At 31.6% G+C, this 19,652-nt stretch overlaps 2 protein-coding genes across 2 annotated transcripts in view; both read right to left on the reverse strand.

The window, feature by feature from the left end:
- Positions 1–10,475, reverse strand: part of LOC132293217 (uncharacterized) — a 47,338-nt gene extending 36,863 nt beyond the window's left edge. The window contains exons 1-11 of the mRNA XM_059790592.1: positions 10,050–10,475; positions 9,383–9,477; positions 8,610–8,709; positions 8,201–8,305; positions 7,791–7,953; positions 4,500–4,620; positions 4,284–4,346; positions 4,096–4,176; positions 3,883–3,977; positions 3,636–3,786; positions 113–199 (exon numbers count right to left, since the gene is read on the reverse strand). Of these exons, the coding sequence (XP_059646575.1) occupies positions 113–199; positions 3,636–3,786; positions 3,883–3,977; positions 4,096–4,176; positions 4,284–4,346; positions 4,500–4,620; positions 7,791–7,953; positions 8,201–8,305; positions 8,610–8,709; positions 9,383–9,477; positions 10,050–10,236 (1,248 nt within the window). The 5' untranslated portion in view covers positions 10,237–10,475. The remainder of the gene's footprint in view (positions 1–112; positions 200–3,635; positions 3,787–3,882; positions 3,978–4,095; positions 4,177–4,283; positions 4,347–4,499; positions 4,621–7,790; positions 7,954–8,200; positions 8,306–8,609; positions 8,710–9,382; positions 9,478–10,049) is intronic.
- Positions 10,476–18,356: 7,881 nt separating this feature from the next.
- On the reverse strand, positions 18,357–19,061 carry LOC132289458 (uncharacterized). The gene has a single exon (XM_059789986.1). The coding sequence runs from the start codon at positions 19,059–19,061 to the stop codon at positions 18,357–18,359; it is 705 nt and encodes a 234-aa protein (XP_059645969.1).
- Positions 19,062–19,652: the final 591 nt, after the last annotated feature.

A 19,652-nucleotide genomic window follows, 5' to 3' on the forward strand; every position in this document is an offset into this window, starting at 1 on the left:
ATAACTAAAGATACAGTAACCTGAATCGGAATTGCAGAAAAAAATTCTACAAGAAAGAACTATACTTTTCTTTTCTTATTTTTGATAAGTTAAAAGAAAGAACTATACATACTGAATATGTGCTAAATGCATTATCCATGCAATATTCTGCATCCTTCCTTGATTGATCCATCATGAAATAAGTCAGTCCCATCATTTCCTGAAAGAAAACACAGAAATATAAAAATGTTGCTTGGGGAATATATATTCACACAACCATAGGTCTAGATGTAATCGTTAATAGTTGCTGGATATACACACACACATATATATAAATAAACCGAAGCAAAAAAACAAGAAGCGGGTAAGCAAACCAAAAAACGGCAACAATTGAAGAGGCCACAGCAACCTATTTCTAATATATATAGGTCCAAGTGTAGTACAATTGATTTAAATACGCATGTAATGCAATTGGTAATAGAAGCATGTGATCATGAGACATGGGACCATTAGAAGATTCCAAAAACACTTTTATGCATATTTGAAGAGATGTAGGGAATCAAACCAAATCAGAACATGGAAACTTAGAAACCCTAATTCATTTATGCATGAACCATAATTTGGTGAATACATCAAAGCATTAGATTACCTTTTTACCCGTGGACGAAGAATATGCATATTTAACAACTAACTAACTTTGAAATTTCTAACCAAAAGTAGAAATTTGAACTTTGTACGAAATTTGCCAACCTAAGTCCTGTTGACATAAAAAGTTCTTCATTTTCTGTTTCTTTTTAAAACATGCACAATAATTCTTAATAATGTAACTAATTTATTATGAAAAGCTGAGTAAGACTAAACAAATTGGCTCTTAATTCTCCCTTTTCTGTTCTAAACATGCACAAGATTTCCTAACAATATACCTAATTTATTATCAACATTTGAATAATTAAACTGAAAAAAATTTAGATGCTCATCCACTACCCTAAGCATCAGTGATAGAAGTTTTTTTTTCGGTAATTAAGAAGTAACATAAATAAAAATGTAATTACAAAGATAACGAGGGGCATACCCCCCGGCCCACAAAAAAAGGGCAGAGAAAAAGAAAACCAAAGAGAAGTCCACAAAGTGGCCAAAAAGGATAGGATTGCAAATCCATACAAGTCAAGATCCGGCCCAGAAGGTAACAAACTGCACACAGGCACTAATTAACCTTACCATAACCATGGCCGGGATAGATCAACAAATCAGAAGTATCATAGTACTGGGTTGCATGGTGATGGCTACGGAGGTGGATGCGGTGGTGGTGGTGCAGGGTGAGTGTGGTGGCTGTTTGGACTGGTGAAGAAGGGATTCATATGGGTCAGCTCAAAGAAGGATGATGGGATGCTCCATTCGTTTGCAATTTCTTCAGCAAAGGGGCAATCACACATTTTGACAGAGAACAGCTTCAGTCGGATTGCATTTACCACTGCATTCAACGTTTGTAGAGGAGATAAGAATTTGTTACTGAACATTCTGTTATTCCTCTCTAGTCTCCACACATGGTATACACAGCTAGCCAAGGTTAGATTCCACGTCATGACCCTGCTTCTTTTCAATTTTTGCTTCTAGTTAGAAGATGCCCAAATTAGGAAATCCTTCCGCGAATTAGGGTTGGTGTAGAAACCACATTTATGTTGGAGACCATTCCAGATAATTTTGGAGTATTCACAATGGTGAAACAAATGCTCATGTCCCATTTCCCATTTTTTGTGTCACCATCTAGGTAAGTAGTAGGTAATACCACTCACTCTCTAAATAACAATCTCCCTTGCTCCTTTCTATAAGCTAACTACAATTGGCTACTGTTATTTTTGCTTTAAAACAACTAAATCAGAATCACAATAGAATGCAAATGTAGCATTCTGCAAAAAAAAAGTTCACTATAACAAGGAAAAGTCCTTTGAATTACTGATTAATATAGCACCTTAAGTCATCCTTCTATCTGAGAACTCGATAGCATCTCTGCATTACCACTGACTGCTAACTCAGGTGGTGTCCCCAAAACTGTATTGTGGGAAAGAGCAAGGTTCAGGTCCCAGTAGAGGAATATGGGATTGGAGGCTTCCGGAAAAGGGTTGGCTCGAAATAAATTGAGGCCTAAAGCAAGAATTGAAAAGAACTTTTTTGATATCTAAATTACCTAATATAATAATGTAACTATATTAAGTCTATATTGTAGAATATTTACTAATTAACCAATAAAAATGAGTTTAGAAAAAAGGGAAAAAATATAATAATAGATGAAATTTTAGAAGAATATGTATGGAAAAAGATAGCAGTGTTATTAAAGACGCAGTGACAGAAGAAGTAGACGAGAAGAGAGAGAAAGTATTAAATAAAAAACAAAACACCCACACCCCCCCCCCCCCCCCCAAAAAAAAAAAAAAGATAGGAGAACTAGACGAAGAGAGAGATGTAAGCAAAGATAAGAAGAGAGGATCAGAGGGGAGAGAAGTAGAGGAGAAGAGAGAGAAGAAGAAGAAAGAACTGACGTGGCTTCGTCGTTCATCTCTACAACTAGGGCTTCGTCGTTCGTCTCACTCTTTCTCTGTTCAGTCGACACTTTGACTCTTGGGCTTTCTTATTTGTTTATTCTTTTGAACAAAAGTTTCTTCTCTCATACGCTTGGGCTTCTTATTTGTTTATTAAGTTGCCAAAAGTACCCTTTTTGGCTTAAGAAATAGAATAATCATAGTTTTTAAAATAAAATAAAAAAACTGTGAGGTGCACCTAACAAACAGGACGAGGCGCACGCCTAGTAAACAGCAGTGAACCTGGGATGACAACAGGCGCTAGACCTGCGCCTCAAGCCTATGCGCGCCTTTAACAGCACTGTTACATAGTTCAGTTCAATCTAAGATATGGAGAGATTGCGAAGAATCAAATTATCACTACATTCATTCCATTTTCTACTTCGTCTTCCAACTGTAGGATAACCCCAAGTTTTTTTTTGTGTGTTTTGGGGGGGGGGGGGGGGGGGGGGCGGCGGACAAGGAGAACTGGTGGTTGATATCAATTCCTATGAACGAGGTAGATATGAATACTATATGGTAGCAGCAGGAAATTTTTTGGCGTTGATACAGAGTATTCAGGAGGAACAGTTGTTCTAGCTCAACATCGTCAAGAATTACTAATGGACCTCATCTATGTGAGGCCGTAGGCAACGATCTTCCTCGCAGTGTATGAGCTGGCAATGGGCAAGGGGAGTGCTACCACATAAAATTTATTAAGAAAAATTAAAATAGGTGCATTTTACCACATAAAATTTACCAATTTCTAAAAGCTTGCAGCCCCATAAAAGCTAACTGCACTTTGCAAGCAATCTTTTTGTTTGAGATAACAACGTACCTAATTAAAAATCTAAAAAATTACAGGGTAAACCCCAGGTACGCAGTCTGTATGCAACTGATGGAGCCATACAAACACCAGGATTTTATTTTTATTTTTTTGACAACTCATACAAACACCAGGATATTATAAAACCTAAGGCCACCAAAGACCCCTAAAGAACACACACAAGCACTTTCGGACTACTCCAAGAGGATAACACAAAATTAAAAAAAAAAAAATACAACAGACACGAAAGAGTAAATACAAAGATTTGAAGTTACCTGTACACCAGCGTAGCGTTTCCACGCTTTGTCAAGCTTGTAATCAGTGGAAAGTAGCCGATAATTTGACAATGCAAGTTCATAATCTTGTAACATGAAGGCGTAGTCACCCAAAACTCTAATTTGAGATTCAATGGAGCTAAAAGTGTACCTTCAGTAGTTATTATACATAGTAAATTATTAGAACACAGAGAAAAGAAAAAAAATTGTATAAAACATATGCATAAAAAATAGTCGCATTACATACATAGGACCACTGGGGTTATCTGGTATGTCTTCTTTTCCTTTTCTCCACCACAAATTTTTTATTTGGTTTCTAAAACCTTTCCTTGTTGCAGAAACCTAAAAACAAGAGGTTTATTTCAAGAGGAGAGAGGACAAAGACAATAACAGACTAAAAAAATTAATTGGGATGTAAAAGCATTTTCCATAAGTAAAATAATTATTTTTAATAGAATACCTGATGATTAAGACCACGAACTTTTTGCTCCATGTGAGGAATGATGTATTTAGATGACAGATCATGCATGATATTTTTCATCTGTTCCAATTCATAAAGAATTGTTATCTTGGTTATAATTCAAAATATAAGAATCCAATGCTTAATGAATGCTCTCAGTATACAAAGATAAAGGTCAATTGAATCACCTCATCCTGATCATCGATGTTAAGGAAGCAACCATGATGCTGAGCAGGAGCAGCATTAGGATCCTGTCAGAACACAAGTATAAAGTGTTTCACCAAACATAATCCAATGATATAAATCCTCATTTTGAATATGAGAGCGAAAGCAAAAATTATATATATATATATATATATATATATATATATATATATATATATAATTCTTAATTATTAGCTTACATGAGGAGCCCATGGATTTTCTTGGTGTTCGACTAACCCATCCAGAGACGAGTTAATACACAGTAATCGACAATCACTTGAGCCAAATGTACTCTTCATTTCTGCTAGAAGTTTGGTTGTGCTGCAAAAGAAGCATAACAATCAGTAACTATAGCAGTTGTAATATATTTGAAACCCTATCCATGGCAAGATGCAGGATGTGCAATGGATTGAGGAATTGTTATTTACTAGGTTTTATCTGAGAAAAAACAAACAGAAACCCAGCTTCATATATTTTTTTGAAAAAGATGATTATTCTAAAAACGAGTCTGCAACCCATATCCACAATCTGTACCCACTTACATCTCTTAGATCAAAGATGAGCACTCAACCTTAAACTATTCAGTGTACTTCCTCTGATGTTTCCAAAGCAGGAGATTCAGAATAATATAAGATTTGTAATATTATGCAAAAAGGAAAATTTAACAATGAATTATATAAAAATAAGAAAACGTCCATTAACTAGTACAGTCCTGTCAATCCAGGGAGTTGGGATAAAGACCCAACCTCGGCCATTATTCCCACAAACTGCCTGTCCTCTAACCCAAACCTACTTTAAACACTTGACACCTGAGCTTTTACCTTTTCATCAAACAATGACCCAATGGTGGATAGTACATCAATGTTTTAAAAATCATAAAAACTACAGAAGTGAAAAGTGAAGAGAGAGAGAGATGGTCAACAAGAAAAGAATATTTACGGCTTATTATTTCACTACACCACCTAAACAAGTAATGTAGGTCAATGTACACAAATTGTTCTACAAAGCTTTTCCAAGTCTCACCTTGAGAATCACATCATGGCAAGACTGCCTGAAAACAACTTGCAACTTAAAATTTTGAAAATAGTTAAATTTTAAGGCAGCGAGAGTCTAGTAGGCTTACATCGCAAGCCAAGACATAATTAAAGGTGCACCTTTTGTTCCTATGCCTTGTGAGGATATTTTTTCCCCTCCAAGGGTCAAAGTAACCAACAATGTTTTTTTCTGCCATCAGCAGTATTCAATAATACTTACTTTATTTCTCTACATCTGTTTTATATTTGCTCATTTGTATAACGCCATACCTATATGTGCATTTGTCAATCATCATAAATAATATTCGATGAGATACTAACATATTCACTTTGTATAGTTATTTTAGCATGGTCTTAATTCTTTTATATATATATATATATATATATATATATATATATATATATTTTATTATATTTGTTATCTATTCATTTTTAACTCCTGCAATCAGTATCATGTTATCAAAATAAATAAATATACAAAAAGGCTCATACATTCCCCTCAGGATTTATGCCTAGCTTAATGCTTTTGCCTCCAAAACTGCACATATAGATGAAGCCCCGTAAAAAGTTTTATCAGTAAACAACTAAAACCAATTGAAATAATAAAATAAAAAATTATAAAATGAAAATTTTAATACTTTTAGAGGTGGGATACAGAAGGTGAAACATTATGGATAGTTGAATACAAATGGAAGAATTAATGCTTTGATATCCCTATGTGGGGGAGGGGGAAAATACGGTCAAACCAAGACAAAAGAAAAACAGCATTAGAATTTTTTCCTAAATTTCGGGAAATGATTAAAATAAGATGAAATCAAAGTTCAATGACCTAAAGGAAATAAATATGAAAAGGAAATTGTAAATAAAGAAAAAAACTACCAAACTTTTTGCTATTGAAACTAAGAATTTCCTTAACCAAAGGGGGAAAAATATAAAATATCATTCAATATTTTTATATTTTGTCAACTGCTCAACCATGCCAACAATAACACTCCCAACCAGGGGAAAATCTATGAACATAGAGAGCTCCTTCAACACAGCCATCACTCAACCACTCATAGTCTCATACATCACTCACCTAGGAAGCATACTATTAAGTTACCCTAACATACCAAGGAAGTCCAACCTACTACCTCACTACTACCAGATCTTTGAATCCCCCAGACCTAAAATCCAGGGAGAAAAGGCAAGAAACAGAAAACTCCCACACTACTATCTCCTTGTTAACTATCCCCTTGTCCCATACTATGTCATGTAGACTTGAGTAAGCGTGTCAAGTGTGCGTACGTGTCTAAGTATAGAATTTATCAAATCCCCAAACCTAATAAAAACCATGGGAGGACAGCAACATATTCAAATTGGTAATTCTTTTTCCTATTTTCTAAAGTAAAATGTGGTTTTATATACATTCCCCAAACCTAAAAACATGGGAGGACAGCTACATATTCAAATTTACAATAAAAAAACTGCTCTTTTCTAAATTTAAATGGTGTTTTTATATATACTGATCAAAAAAAAATGGTGGTCTTATATACCTTAAATGTTCAACATGGGCACTTCGATCATTTGAAGCAATAATATAATAAACAGAATATAACAAGAAAGCTTTATCTACTTGATCACATAAAGAGGGAGAACTTTATGTACGATTATATGGTATCTTAATTATTAGATATGCTTCATAGTTAGATCAAGTCTCACACACTCATAACTAGGTGTTGTGTGTCAATACGTGTGCCTCGCATTTAGAGGAGTCAACAACTGGTCCCATTACTAGGAAATGCTTAATATACCCACAACACGCAAGAAGACTGGATCAAAAATTAGCATAACTATGGTTTTGTAAACAACTTTTTAGTTATATTGTAGTATTGCCTGCCAAAAAGATAGTCATAAAACTAAGTCAGTGATCTTCCATTGACGGGTCGTTTGCCATTAAACGTCATTATCTGATCCAGTGGCCTTTCACACCAAAAATACTATATATTACAGAATACTTAGCATATCCAACAAATTTTTAACATTCCGTCATAGCCTTTATGACAATAAAAATATCAAAACACCACTGCCTTCCACCACTCAAATTGTACTATTTTTAAAGCAAAAGTGTCAGCATTGCCTTCCTCTTCATCCAATAAAAGAAAAATAAGCAGCAGACGGCATTATATTATGTCCCAATCAACTCACTACCCTTTTCAAGAAAATGGTTAAAATGACATTATCATAAACAACTGTTGGTCATTTAAATGTTAAACTAAGGGCTGTCGGACTTATCTTATTGATTGTGAGCATTTCAGATATCCTGTCTTATTCTTTTAACATTCTATTTAAAGTCCAAATACTTTATAAAAATTTATATGCTAACAATATCCCTCATAAATGTCAAGCTCATTATGCATGAGAATTTCTTTCCATATTGAAAATCCTACTGTGTTAAGGAAGGGATGAGCCATATACTTCTCAGAAGCACCATCTTGGTTATCATGCACTAACAAAAAATGCTTCAGAATCTTTGGATCCATTGCACCATCATTAAGAAGAGAAGGTAACTGGTTGGTATTAAAGAGGTCAACAAATTTGTTGATGGGCTCTTTATCTTTGGAGGAAACAACCAAGAGACCTGCACATCAATTTGAACAAATGATAAAATTAAAATTTGTAGCACTTTTGGGGGAAAATAAAATTTGTAACACTTTTGGAAATATATATATGTGTGTGTGAAAAATAAATAAATAAGACTCTTGAAGAATAATCATAGCATAAGTAAAGTAGTTCAATACTGCCAAGTGTCATCTTATATAAAGAAAAAGGCAAGTTGGGGCAAGAAAAGAGAATGAGAAAGGTTCACAGTAAATGGAAGAGCTTACATGCCACAGGATGGTCAAAAGCTTCATGGTCTGAAAAAGCGACCATGCGTGCAAGCTCTTTGTTGAAAAATTCAAACCATGATGGCAGAATTTTAGCTTGACAGGCTGCAACCAAAAGAAAAATTAAATAATAACAAATTATCAGTGCAAAAATGCCATAGAGTTCAGTACATAATCCTAACCAAAAGTTCAACCTCATGGATGAAAATCAATACATATGGGGAAAAATCTAATAAAAGGAGACAGACAACAAGCCAGCGTCACTGTTTCAAAACACAATGTTGAGAGGAAGTAGATGCACTAAATGCATACTGAGGCAGTCAACAATAAAATATATGGCCAATTCATAGTGTCTGTTGAATCAACTAACTTCTATCATTTCACATGAGATTAAGGTCATATTACTTACTGGCAAGCACGCTTTCAATTTGAGGTGGGTCTGAAAACAAGTTGGAAAGATCTCTTTCCCCTGCATTAGTAATAACCTGTTTTAACTGCTCCTTTGCAACCTAGTTGAGCAAGAACAATTTTTAGAAAGAAAAACTTAGAATTCCAGTGGAAGGAAATCACTCCAGCCCCAAGAAAGGTGGGGTGGGGGGGAAGGTGTGATAGACAACATAATTTTAGAATCTTTTTTCTTTTAATTAGATTTGTACAAGTTAAACTTTTATATTTGACCAGTGCATGCGATATCTTCTTCTTTCGTTCTTTTTTTTTTTTTTTTTTTTTTTTTTGCTCCAAATTTGACAATCAAAGGAGGAGCTCATAGCAAGAATAATGAGATCTACCCTTTCTTTTTCTACCTTTTCTTAGTTTTCAAAGAATATACATGGGTCGTGCCCTCAGATGAAATCGTACAAGTAAAGAGAAAGTTATTCTGGGCCTGTAACGCCTGTTTACTGCAGTGCTCTTAAAATTATTTTCAACAACACAGAAGAAGTAAAACATTTTTCAGAGAAGCAAAATGATCACTAAATTCTAAAATGGGCTGCTTTTAACTTAACTCTTTTCTTACAAGATATTCAGAAAAAATATTCACCAAACAAAATTTTGGCCTGTTTTGAGTTATTCAATAACAGTTTCAATAAGAGAAAACAAACTGTTCTCAGAAATTTGAAAACATGTCTTTCACTTTCTTATATTTTCTAAACAACCAAGCGAAAAGCATTTAGTAATAATTACCTCTATATCTGGCTGCCGAATGTCAGCAGCATAAGATAACCGTAACTTGAATTTCTGGATCCTGTAAGGTTGATCACTTGCTGTCCGTACAGGTACTGTTTCAAAACACGGAAAAATCGACACATTAATTCGGTGAGACAACAAACAACCCAAATTTCAGTCAAAATTCTCCCAATAAAGAAATAAATTTATGTAATTACGTACACATATATTCACATTAGTAACCCCAATTCTAAAGAAAGATGAAGAAACAAATACATTTACACAACTATATATACATTGATTTTTACTTATCAAAAATAATAATATATATATATATACACACACACACACACAAATTGATTTAATTAATTACCCCAATTCTAAAGAAAGACAAAGAAACAAACACATTTATGAAATTATATACATATGTATTTACGTTGGTAACCCAAATTCTAAGGAAATATAAATAAACAAATACATTTATAGAACTATACATACATACATATATATATACATACATATATATATATATATATATATATATGCCCGGCTAATCCAAATTCTGGAAAAACAAAAAGTCAAGAAGCATATACATTTATAAAATTACATATGCATAGATTTACGCTAATAACCCCAGTTCTGGAAAAATAAAGAAACGTGTACGTATAGAAAGAGTGTGTATTACCGTCGATGTTGTTGAAGACACAGAAAGGGCTGAGCATTTCGACTAAACTGAGACCGTTCTTTTGGCAAGCCTCTTCGACGAGAGGTGTACGGAGAACCATAACCACCGGCATGATCTCGTCCAGTAACATTCTTCCGAGGGTGGAGTTCGCCGGATCCACCATCTTGTTCTCGGATTGCCCTAGCATGACGACCGTTCGATGAGTGATGAGGGCGACACTCGCTCGCCACTCACCGGGTCAACAAGGGTTGTGAGTAGATTCACTTCTTTGAGGCTATGCTCAGAAGTCAGATCTTGTGAAGAAGAAGTGACACAGGTCGTCCTCCCAATTCGCGAATAACATTACCAGATGAATCGCTTTTTGAAATTACTATAGTCCGACGACCCGTTATGTGATGGGGCTCAAGCCTTTCTGCCTTCCCATACCTAGCCCGCGAAACTATGGGCAACAAACAAATACAGTACTTAGTATATATTTTTGGCCCATGTCCCTTTTGTGTATATAATTATGTGTCAATCTATCTCAATATACAAATTAACTCGAACCAAATGGTAAATGATTTAGAGTTGACTTTAAATAATTTCGGATCATAAATGGGTTAATACAATTAATTCGTTTATTTAATCGTGTTGAATTAAGATTGAAGAGTTCACCTGTTAAACTCAACATGTTATAATCGTGAATATGACATATGTAATACGTTACTCAATTACTATGAATAGTTAAATGATTTCAACATAAACATTATATATCCTTTTTTTTTCTTATTTTGAATATTTGGGTTAATTGTGATAATTTATTTCTATTATTTATTATTTGATTATTTATTATTTGATTAAATATTAAATATCTCGTTTTGATAAACAGGTCATTAAACGGGTTAACACGTTTACCCGTTTAAAAAACGCACTAGGTTAGTATTGAGGGTTCTTGATACGATTATTAAATGGGTTGAATTTGGGTTTACCTATTTAGTAATACCACACGACACAATTATAACCCCCACCCTATCTATATCTATACTATTATTAAATATGTAAAGACTTTCACTATTTATTTATTAATATAAAAAAAATTATTAACTGATATAAAAAAAGTTTTTTTAAATAATTAGTTTTTTTAAATAATTTATATAAAATTCTAACACAAATTACCTATTTATATATATATATACAAATATATATATATACTATTATTAAAAGTGTAAAAAAAATTATTGTTTCAATATTTATTTATTAATGTAAAAAAAATTATTAATTGATATAAACTGAATTAAAATAAAAGAGTTTCTATAAATAAAATGAATTAAAATAAAGAATTTATATCAATAAAATGAAAGAATTTATATAAAGCTATTAAAACAACTAAAACAAGTTACCTATTAAAATAAAATAGGAAACTATTTAATAAAATAATTTACCAAATAATAAAATAAAAAAAAGTTTCTATAAAACTATTAAAACAACTAAAACAAGTTGAGTTTCTATAAATAAAATGAAAAAAAAATAATAGTTTTTATAAAAGTATTAAAACAACTAAAATAAGTTACCTATTAAAATAAAATAGGTAATTATTTAATAAAATAATTTATAAAATAATAAAATAATTTACCAATTAAAATTAAAAAGGTATTTGTTTAATTCAATTCAATCAAGGTGTTTTAAATCATTAAAAAAATTACAAAATAAAATAATTTACCAAATAATAAAATAATTTAAAATTCTTTAACATGATTCAAAATTCTTTGTTTTATTACAGATATATTATAATTTGAATTCCATTAATTGCATTGATTTATTTTTTTTTTTATTTTTTACGTTTGTTTAATTATGATTTATTATTTTAATTGCATTAATCATGTTGATTTATTTTTATTTTTTTGTGTTTGTTTAAATATGTCATGTCAGCATTTATGAACTAAACAAATAAATTTTGTAATATTATATATTTTATTCTCTATAAGTTTTTAAATATTATATATTTCATTATCTAATTATATACATATTGTACAAAGGGCTAATTGCAAAAAAAAAAAAAAAAAAAAAAAAAAAAAAAAAAAACCCTTTATTATTACTCAGTTGCAAAATACTCCTTTACGAATATTTTTGACAAAAAATCCCCCTCAACTATTCCAATTGGGTGTTTTTAACTGACGTTCGTTTTAGTGGTTGTCTGAGATAATTTTTTTTATTAAATTACCCCTTAACAGATTATTCATCAGAAAAATTATTTATTTTTTCTCTCTTCTCTCCCTGCGTCAAGGAAGCCTTTTCATTATTTCAAACACGAAACGAACAGGAGATCGAAAAACCCAATTATTGAAAATTTATCTTTCGACATTGCTTGGACAATATGATATAGCAGACAATAGTTGAGGCCCAAAGAATACTCATTTATATTCGCTTAATCTATGACTTATTTTTATTTATTTACTTTTATTATTTTTCCATGATTACAACCATGTAATTGAACAAATCATTTGCATGTAAAAAGTGTTATGTTACCTTTGGTTTATTACCATCTTAATAATAAGAATTATATATATATATATATATATATATATATATATATATATATATATATATATATAATTGTATTTTATATATTATTTTATCTCAAAATAAAATAAAATTGACTTTAATTTTGAATCTTCCAAACCAAAAAATGAAAGAAGAAAATATTTTTTATTACGGAATATTGACTAACTAGTAATATTTTTTTTATCACAGTGACTCCTTTTAGCTGAAAATTCATTTTTAATTGGTATTTAATTTTTCTTTGGTTGATTTTTACCGAATGGTGATGCGACTTTTTCTAATTTCTCCCTTATTGATATTTATGTTAATCTTGTTATTTACTCCGTGATCATTTAGTTTTAGTTGTTGTATTGAATATGTTGGACAACTGTTATTTTACTATTTGATCCGACATATGTGTCATTTGTGAAAGGTTGTGTCATTTATAAGAACGTTCGTGTCCTTCAATAATTGATGTGTTCTTTCGGATTAAACTTTTTAATAACAATAATGTAAATTTAAAATCTCTTTAATTATTTTTTATTAACTTATTTAAGCTAATGTTTAATTAATAAAATTGTATACAAATAGAAAATAATTTAATTAGAATTATTATTAATTTTTTGAGTGATAACTATTAATATAAATAATTTAAAAAGGTCACATAACCGTTAACATGATTTATATAGGGTATTAATCATCTTTCTGTCTAATTATTAAAATATTAGAAGTCTTTTGCATTAAGGATATGACTTTTAAAAAGTGTGTTTGTTGTTAAGATTGTAACTCATTAAGTAGTTTAGTTTTTTTTTTTTTTTTTAATAAGTTACTTAAAATAACCAATAATAAATAACTTAAAAAAATAAAACTTTGAAATGATAAAGAGAGTCTGTATATGATTATTGATACATGAGAAAAAAAAAAAAAAAATGCATAAAAATTTTTGGATCAGTATAGTGAAAAAAATACATAGAAATTTATAGTGACAAAAGTTCAATATCCAAAATATGATCATAGACATCATAAAAAGCCCATAGCATGAATTACAATGTCGTAGATATAATTACCAAATGCCAAAAGCTTCAAAAGAGAATAAACTTTTTTATTTAACCAAAAAGTTTTCCTTAGTTTGTATGGGTTGATGCCACTAGACCGTAGCTGACAAAGAAAACATTTAGAACACATTATAATAAAAAGTAAATGGATTATTAAATAAAACACACATATCTAAAAAGATAATAGTAGGTAAAATAGTGTTTATCAATAAGTATGTAGAATCTTAATATTGCCTAGTATAATTATCATATATCACCACCTTTATCAATAGTACTTATTATGTATAATTTGAATAATTTATTAATACGTATGTCTACCACATAAATGATGCAAGGAACACGTGCAACATGCCAATTGGGACAAATGAGTACCAAGTGTAACTTAGCTAAAAAAAGTTGGATGGAAATCATCATCATCATTATTATTATTACAAAAACATCGCAGCAATACTCCGAGTCATATTATGAGAGACTAAAGAATAAGAAAATTTCAAATTGAATAGCAAAGAAGGTTTCATACTTCTAAGAAAAATGGGAACCCCACCTCCCCTTACCATATTATATGAATTAAAAAATATAGTATAACATTATACATTACACAAATATATCTTGTTTTTTAAAAAAAGATCCTAAAATATACAACTTAATCCATTCAGTGTTTGACTATTTTATCAATATTTTAATTATAATTTTAGTTATTTTACATGTGTTTTTTATTATTCGGTAGGTCATTTATAAAATTGATTAATTATGAACACCCAAATAATGAGTTAGTGACCTTTTTCAATTGAAACACTTATTTTAATTGTGTTTTTATAATATCTGTCACTCTTAAAATAATGTAAATTGAACAATTACATTTTAAATTAAAACACTTGTTGTACGATACTTCAAAATTTAAAAAATTACAGATAATTAGAAACACTAAAATTATATCATAATCATAAATTGTTATCTATAAATAAAAAATCGCAACATTGACTCTATTTATTATTGGCAGTGTTGTCAACTTATTGCGAAGCAACGACAAAAATGTATATACATAGAAAGATAGAGATAGTTTTATCAAGAAACTCTTTCATGTAATAATTACAATAAATTGAATAAAAGTTATATGTAAATGAAACTCTAAGATATTTCAATAATAATGTGATATAGAAAAAAATATAAAAAATACAAAGAGACGTAAAAAGTTTTTAGAGGATAGAAGAATTGTAACCTAGATATATAATTTATTTAAGAAGTATAGTGCACTTATAATGTTGGGCTGAAAATGAGAAAAAAGATTTGTAGAGAAGAAGATAATATGAAATAATTTTTTTTTTTTTTTTTCTTGAGACCATATTACTCGTAGGTATATATAAGCGGTAGACAACCTTTCATAATAGACGTATCTTTTAAATATAAAAGTAAAAAGGCATCTTAACTGTTTATGCTTTTTAGAAAAAAAGAAACGTCGACTCTTTGGGAAAAAAGAAGAAATAAATAAAACAAAATTAGTATGTAAAAAAGAAAGACATCTTAACTATTGATGCCTTTTAGAAAAAGGAAACGTTGACTCTTTGGGGAAAAAAAGAAGAAAGAAAGAAAACAAAAACAGTGTGTAAAAAGGAAACGTCGACTCTTTGGAAAAAAAGAAAAAAGAAAGAAAGAAAACAAAAACAGTGTGTAAAAAGGAAACGTGGTGTATAATATTTTTGTAAATTAAAAAAATTATTTTAAAATGTATATAAAAATATCAAAATTGAATACACTTTTATAGGGTATATAGATAATAAGAATGAGTAAACTTTCTAAAAATTACCCCATATATTTTATCCACATGGTATGTAATTTTCGAGTATAAAGTTACTTTGGGGTATTTCGTATACTCAAAGTAAGTAAAAAAATAAAGAAAAATAAATAAAATTTCAAGCAAAGGAAAAAAAATCGCAAAAACTAACATAAGGTTCCGAAACCGTAGCTTGTTTCCCTTATGATCCATTGTTCTTGTTGGAGGGCACAACGGAAGCATTTAATAATTTTTTAGGATCATATCCACGTGATATTTCATCAAATCAATTAATACTGTAAAGGGATCTCATACCTTTGGACGATTGATTAATCGTCAACACTTCACGAATAACAGTGAATTAGATTGGTTCTCATTTTGCCTTGAACACTAGTAAACCTTCACCTTGGTTCTCATTTTGCCTTGAACACTAGTAAACCTTCACCTCTATATCCCCGGGATACACAGGTTTGTGGAAACCCTATATCTCTCACTCTCGTTATTCTGCATATTCTTTGAGATTGTATGTATTACCGAATAAGAGAGATATATCGTGTATATAGATGGGGCTAGAGATGAGGATCAAAAGGGATTCCTATCCTAGCTCCAATTAGATAGAGATAAAGTTATCTCATAACTTTATCCTATCTAATTAGATAGACATATCTAATTAATTACAATAAGCACCACAATAATATTGTAATTGCACTTTAGGATTTAGAAAATTTTCATACTAAATAACTATATATAAGTCCTTCCACTACCGAATATCCATAAGTAGCCCCAAGGAAAATAAATACTGTCCCACCTAAGGCATGCTTACTTCTTGTATTCATTGAGTAACCAATTTAATCCTTATGATCACTGAATTTATGTTATAAAATAATTTTTCAAAATAAATATTTTTCTCAATAAATAATAGTAAACATTTTACTAAAATGTTCTGGCCAGGTTTCAGTGATCAAACTTATTAAATTACACCAAGGGGATATTCCAACTCTTATAAAGAGCGTGGATTCCATGTTGAGCATTTGTGTTCCCAGAGCTCCAACATTAGCCACCCAAGATACCATGGTATTGACCTTAAAAGATTTCACATGTTGGTAAGTCAAAGTGACCAATACTGAAACTTTAGTCCACTAAACCTCTCGGGATTTAGAACTTAATACATCTAGTAGTTAAGAATCACACCAAAATAATAGCAGTAATTTGTATGGTGTGATCTTACGGTGATCCAGTTCAGTGTACTCCAAGCACACTAACACACTGCCTTATAGTCAACTACCCCAATGGTCGAGACAAACCATCCTATCTTATAGAGGTCAAATGTGTTATAGTCTTACAGATAAAAGTACCCAACTTTTATCACTGACTGCGAACAATGCTAAGGTGCAAGAAACCGGTGAGCCCAAATCTCCTATGTGTTAATCTCATTTACACACTCAAGTCACCTATAATGCAACTTGAGGACAATAATGCATCTCATGTAAATATATGTAAAGCCCAATGCATGAATATCATATTTATTAATAAAATATCGAATTAATAATAAATAATTGGCGTGTAGGGCATATAATCCCAACAATCTCCCACTTGCACTCAAAGCCAATTACCATTACATCTAACACCCAACCCTTCAATACGAGACTCAAAAACCCTAATAGGTAGAGTCTTAGCGAAAGTATTTGCAAGGTTATTTGCAGATGCAATCTTAGTGACAACAATATCCCCGTGCTGAACTATCTCTTTAAAACACCACCACACTTCCATCACTCTTCTTGTATACACAAGGCCCATTCACGTTCTATCATGTTCAAATGATTTGACCACGATCAAAATTAATGTTCCGAGTCACAATGATTCGTAACCTTTTCATAAGTGTAGAGGGATCTAGCTATTCTGGGATCGCCTCGTCAAACTTTCCCAAAAGCATTAACCTGTCAAATGGCCTGATAACCCTCCTACTACGTTAAGGTTCCGATATAATAAGAGATTATGGACTTGTAGTTTATGATATCTCATCATCCATAATTGTCATATCCAATCTTGGATTGATTGGTGTATCTATCATATCTTCTAAAACAATATTGCTTCGAGGATAGTGATTCATTATATAATCCTCCTCAAGAAATGTAGTATTCGTGCTAATGAACACTTTCTGTTCCTTAGGATCATAAAATGAATAACCATTTGTACCATTTGGGTAGCCCACAAATAGACAAACATCTATTCTCGGTCCTATCTTCTCAAACTTTCCTTTCCACACAAGTGTAGGACACTCCCATTTACATAAATTTTGTAAACAAGGCTTTCACCAGGTTTACAATTCCTTGGTAGTGTTTGGAACTGCTTAAGAAAGAACCCTAAAAGAATATTGGTAGACTTGAATAACTGATCATCATAACAATTATTTCAGTATCATATAAGGAGTGAGGTGTGGGAGTAATCAAATAAAGACCATCCATCAATGTACCAGAATAAATAAACCTTTTATTTTTATTATTTTAAAAACTTTTGAATTAAAAGATATTGAAAAACCCAGATTTTGAAAAAACTGAAATAGAAATCAAGTATTTTATACTATCTAGTACATAAAGACAATCTTTAATAATAAACTTCTATCATTTATTTCAAAATAACTACTCATACTGATACTGCTGCTACCCTTGCTTCTGAAGCAAGATGAAGATAAATATCTCCCCTTCACTCAGTCTTCTGATTTCCTAGAACCCCTGCAATAAATTGCAAACATGATTAGTGGCTCCAAAATCTACAAACCAGGTATCCGTAGATCCAACCACATATCATGTCTTAATAATGAGTAACTAACGCATACCTTCAGAGTGCTTCTCTGCTAGATACACCCGACAATTCCTTTTCCAGTGTCCTTCTTTACCACAATGGAAACAATTTCCTTTGATTTTAGCCTTGCCCTTAGACTTGACAATTCCACCACTAGTACCATCATTTTTCGGGACAGTGGAACCTTGCTTTCTTATTATGGTTCTTGCCTTTCGGCTTTCCATGAGAAGAAGAACCATTTTCCACTGTATGAACACTCCCTTGACCCTTAAAAATTCCTTCTGCAGCTTGCAGAGCATTCATCAATTCTGATAAAGAATAAGCCATACTATTCATAGAATAATTTAGTTTGAACTGATTGAATGACTCTGGCAATGATTGCAGAATTATATCAACCTGGGTCTCACCATCTATGTCTGCCTCGAGAACCTCCAGTTCACTGAAATAAGAAATCATTTTTAAAAGGTATTCACCAACTGGAGTTCCTTCGGGCATATGAGCGTTCATAATCTGTTTCATTGCGACTTGTTGTGCCGCTCTACTTTGTTCCCCAAATATTTCCTTAAGGTTTAGCAAAATGTCATGAGCAGTGACAAAAGACTGATGCTGATGTTGTAAAACGTTTGACATTGAAGCTAAAATATAGCACTTGGCTATTTCATCAGCCTTTTGCCACTTCTCATACATTTCTTTTAGCTCCTGGTCGTCATCAGGGCTAGGCATAGGAGGGCACTCTTGAGTGAACACAAATTTGTACTCATGTGCAGTAAGTACAATGTGAAGATTTATCTTCCAGTTAACAAAGTTTGACCCAGTTAATTTGTTGTCCTTAAGTATAGCAGCAAGTGGACTGAAAACATTCGACATCTGAAATATATATAAACATTCACGCATAAATAAAACGACATACATACAGAAATAAAAATAAACTTTAGTTTTCATATAGCCATTCCATAGGTCCCTCTAAACCACTGATATAATAAAAACAACGGTAGTCATAATCCTTGTAGGTATTCACTCATTTCTCTTAGGGGGTAATAAGAACATGCCACTACCAAGAGATCATGTCACTACCTTAATTAGACGGAAACAATTTCCACTATATCCCACTATTTATGCATCTCATGCCAAATGAAATGTGGCAACCGATTTAACCTTGGTCTCTAAGTGAAAATACCCCCTGAAGTGGAGCGTACTCCCACTTAGTCAAGTGTATACCATTGTCTAGAAGTAATGCAATTGAATGCGGTCCGTCTCCTAATGGTGATCATCCTCATCCGCCTGCCGCTAGTTCTATCATTACAAGATCTATATCTAGTAACCAGTGAAACAAATACCCTCCGGAGGAGCACCCAAGATTTGTGGCGAGGTACTTGTTACACCTTACAATAGATCGACAATGGAAGGCTGTGGAATTTAAAATTAAATCCCCCTCCCACTTGATTTTTAAAATTATAG

This window comes from Cornus florida, unplaced genomic scaffold (assembly GCF_030987335.1).
Source record: "Cornus florida cultivar Cherokee Brave unplaced genomic scaffold, ASM3098733v1 CherokeeBrave_3.0.0_Hap2_Chr02, whole genome shotgun sequence".
NCBI classification, from domain to species: Eukaryota; Viridiplantae; Streptophyta; class Magnoliopsida; order Cornales; family Cornaceae; genus Cornus; species Cornus florida.

Bases quoted from the DNA above. Each gene is read 5' to 3' on its own strand.
- LOC132289458 (XM_059789986.1), bottom strand. From the start codon at position 19,061: ATGTCGAATGTTTTCAGTCCACTTGCTGCTATACTTAAGGACAACAAA.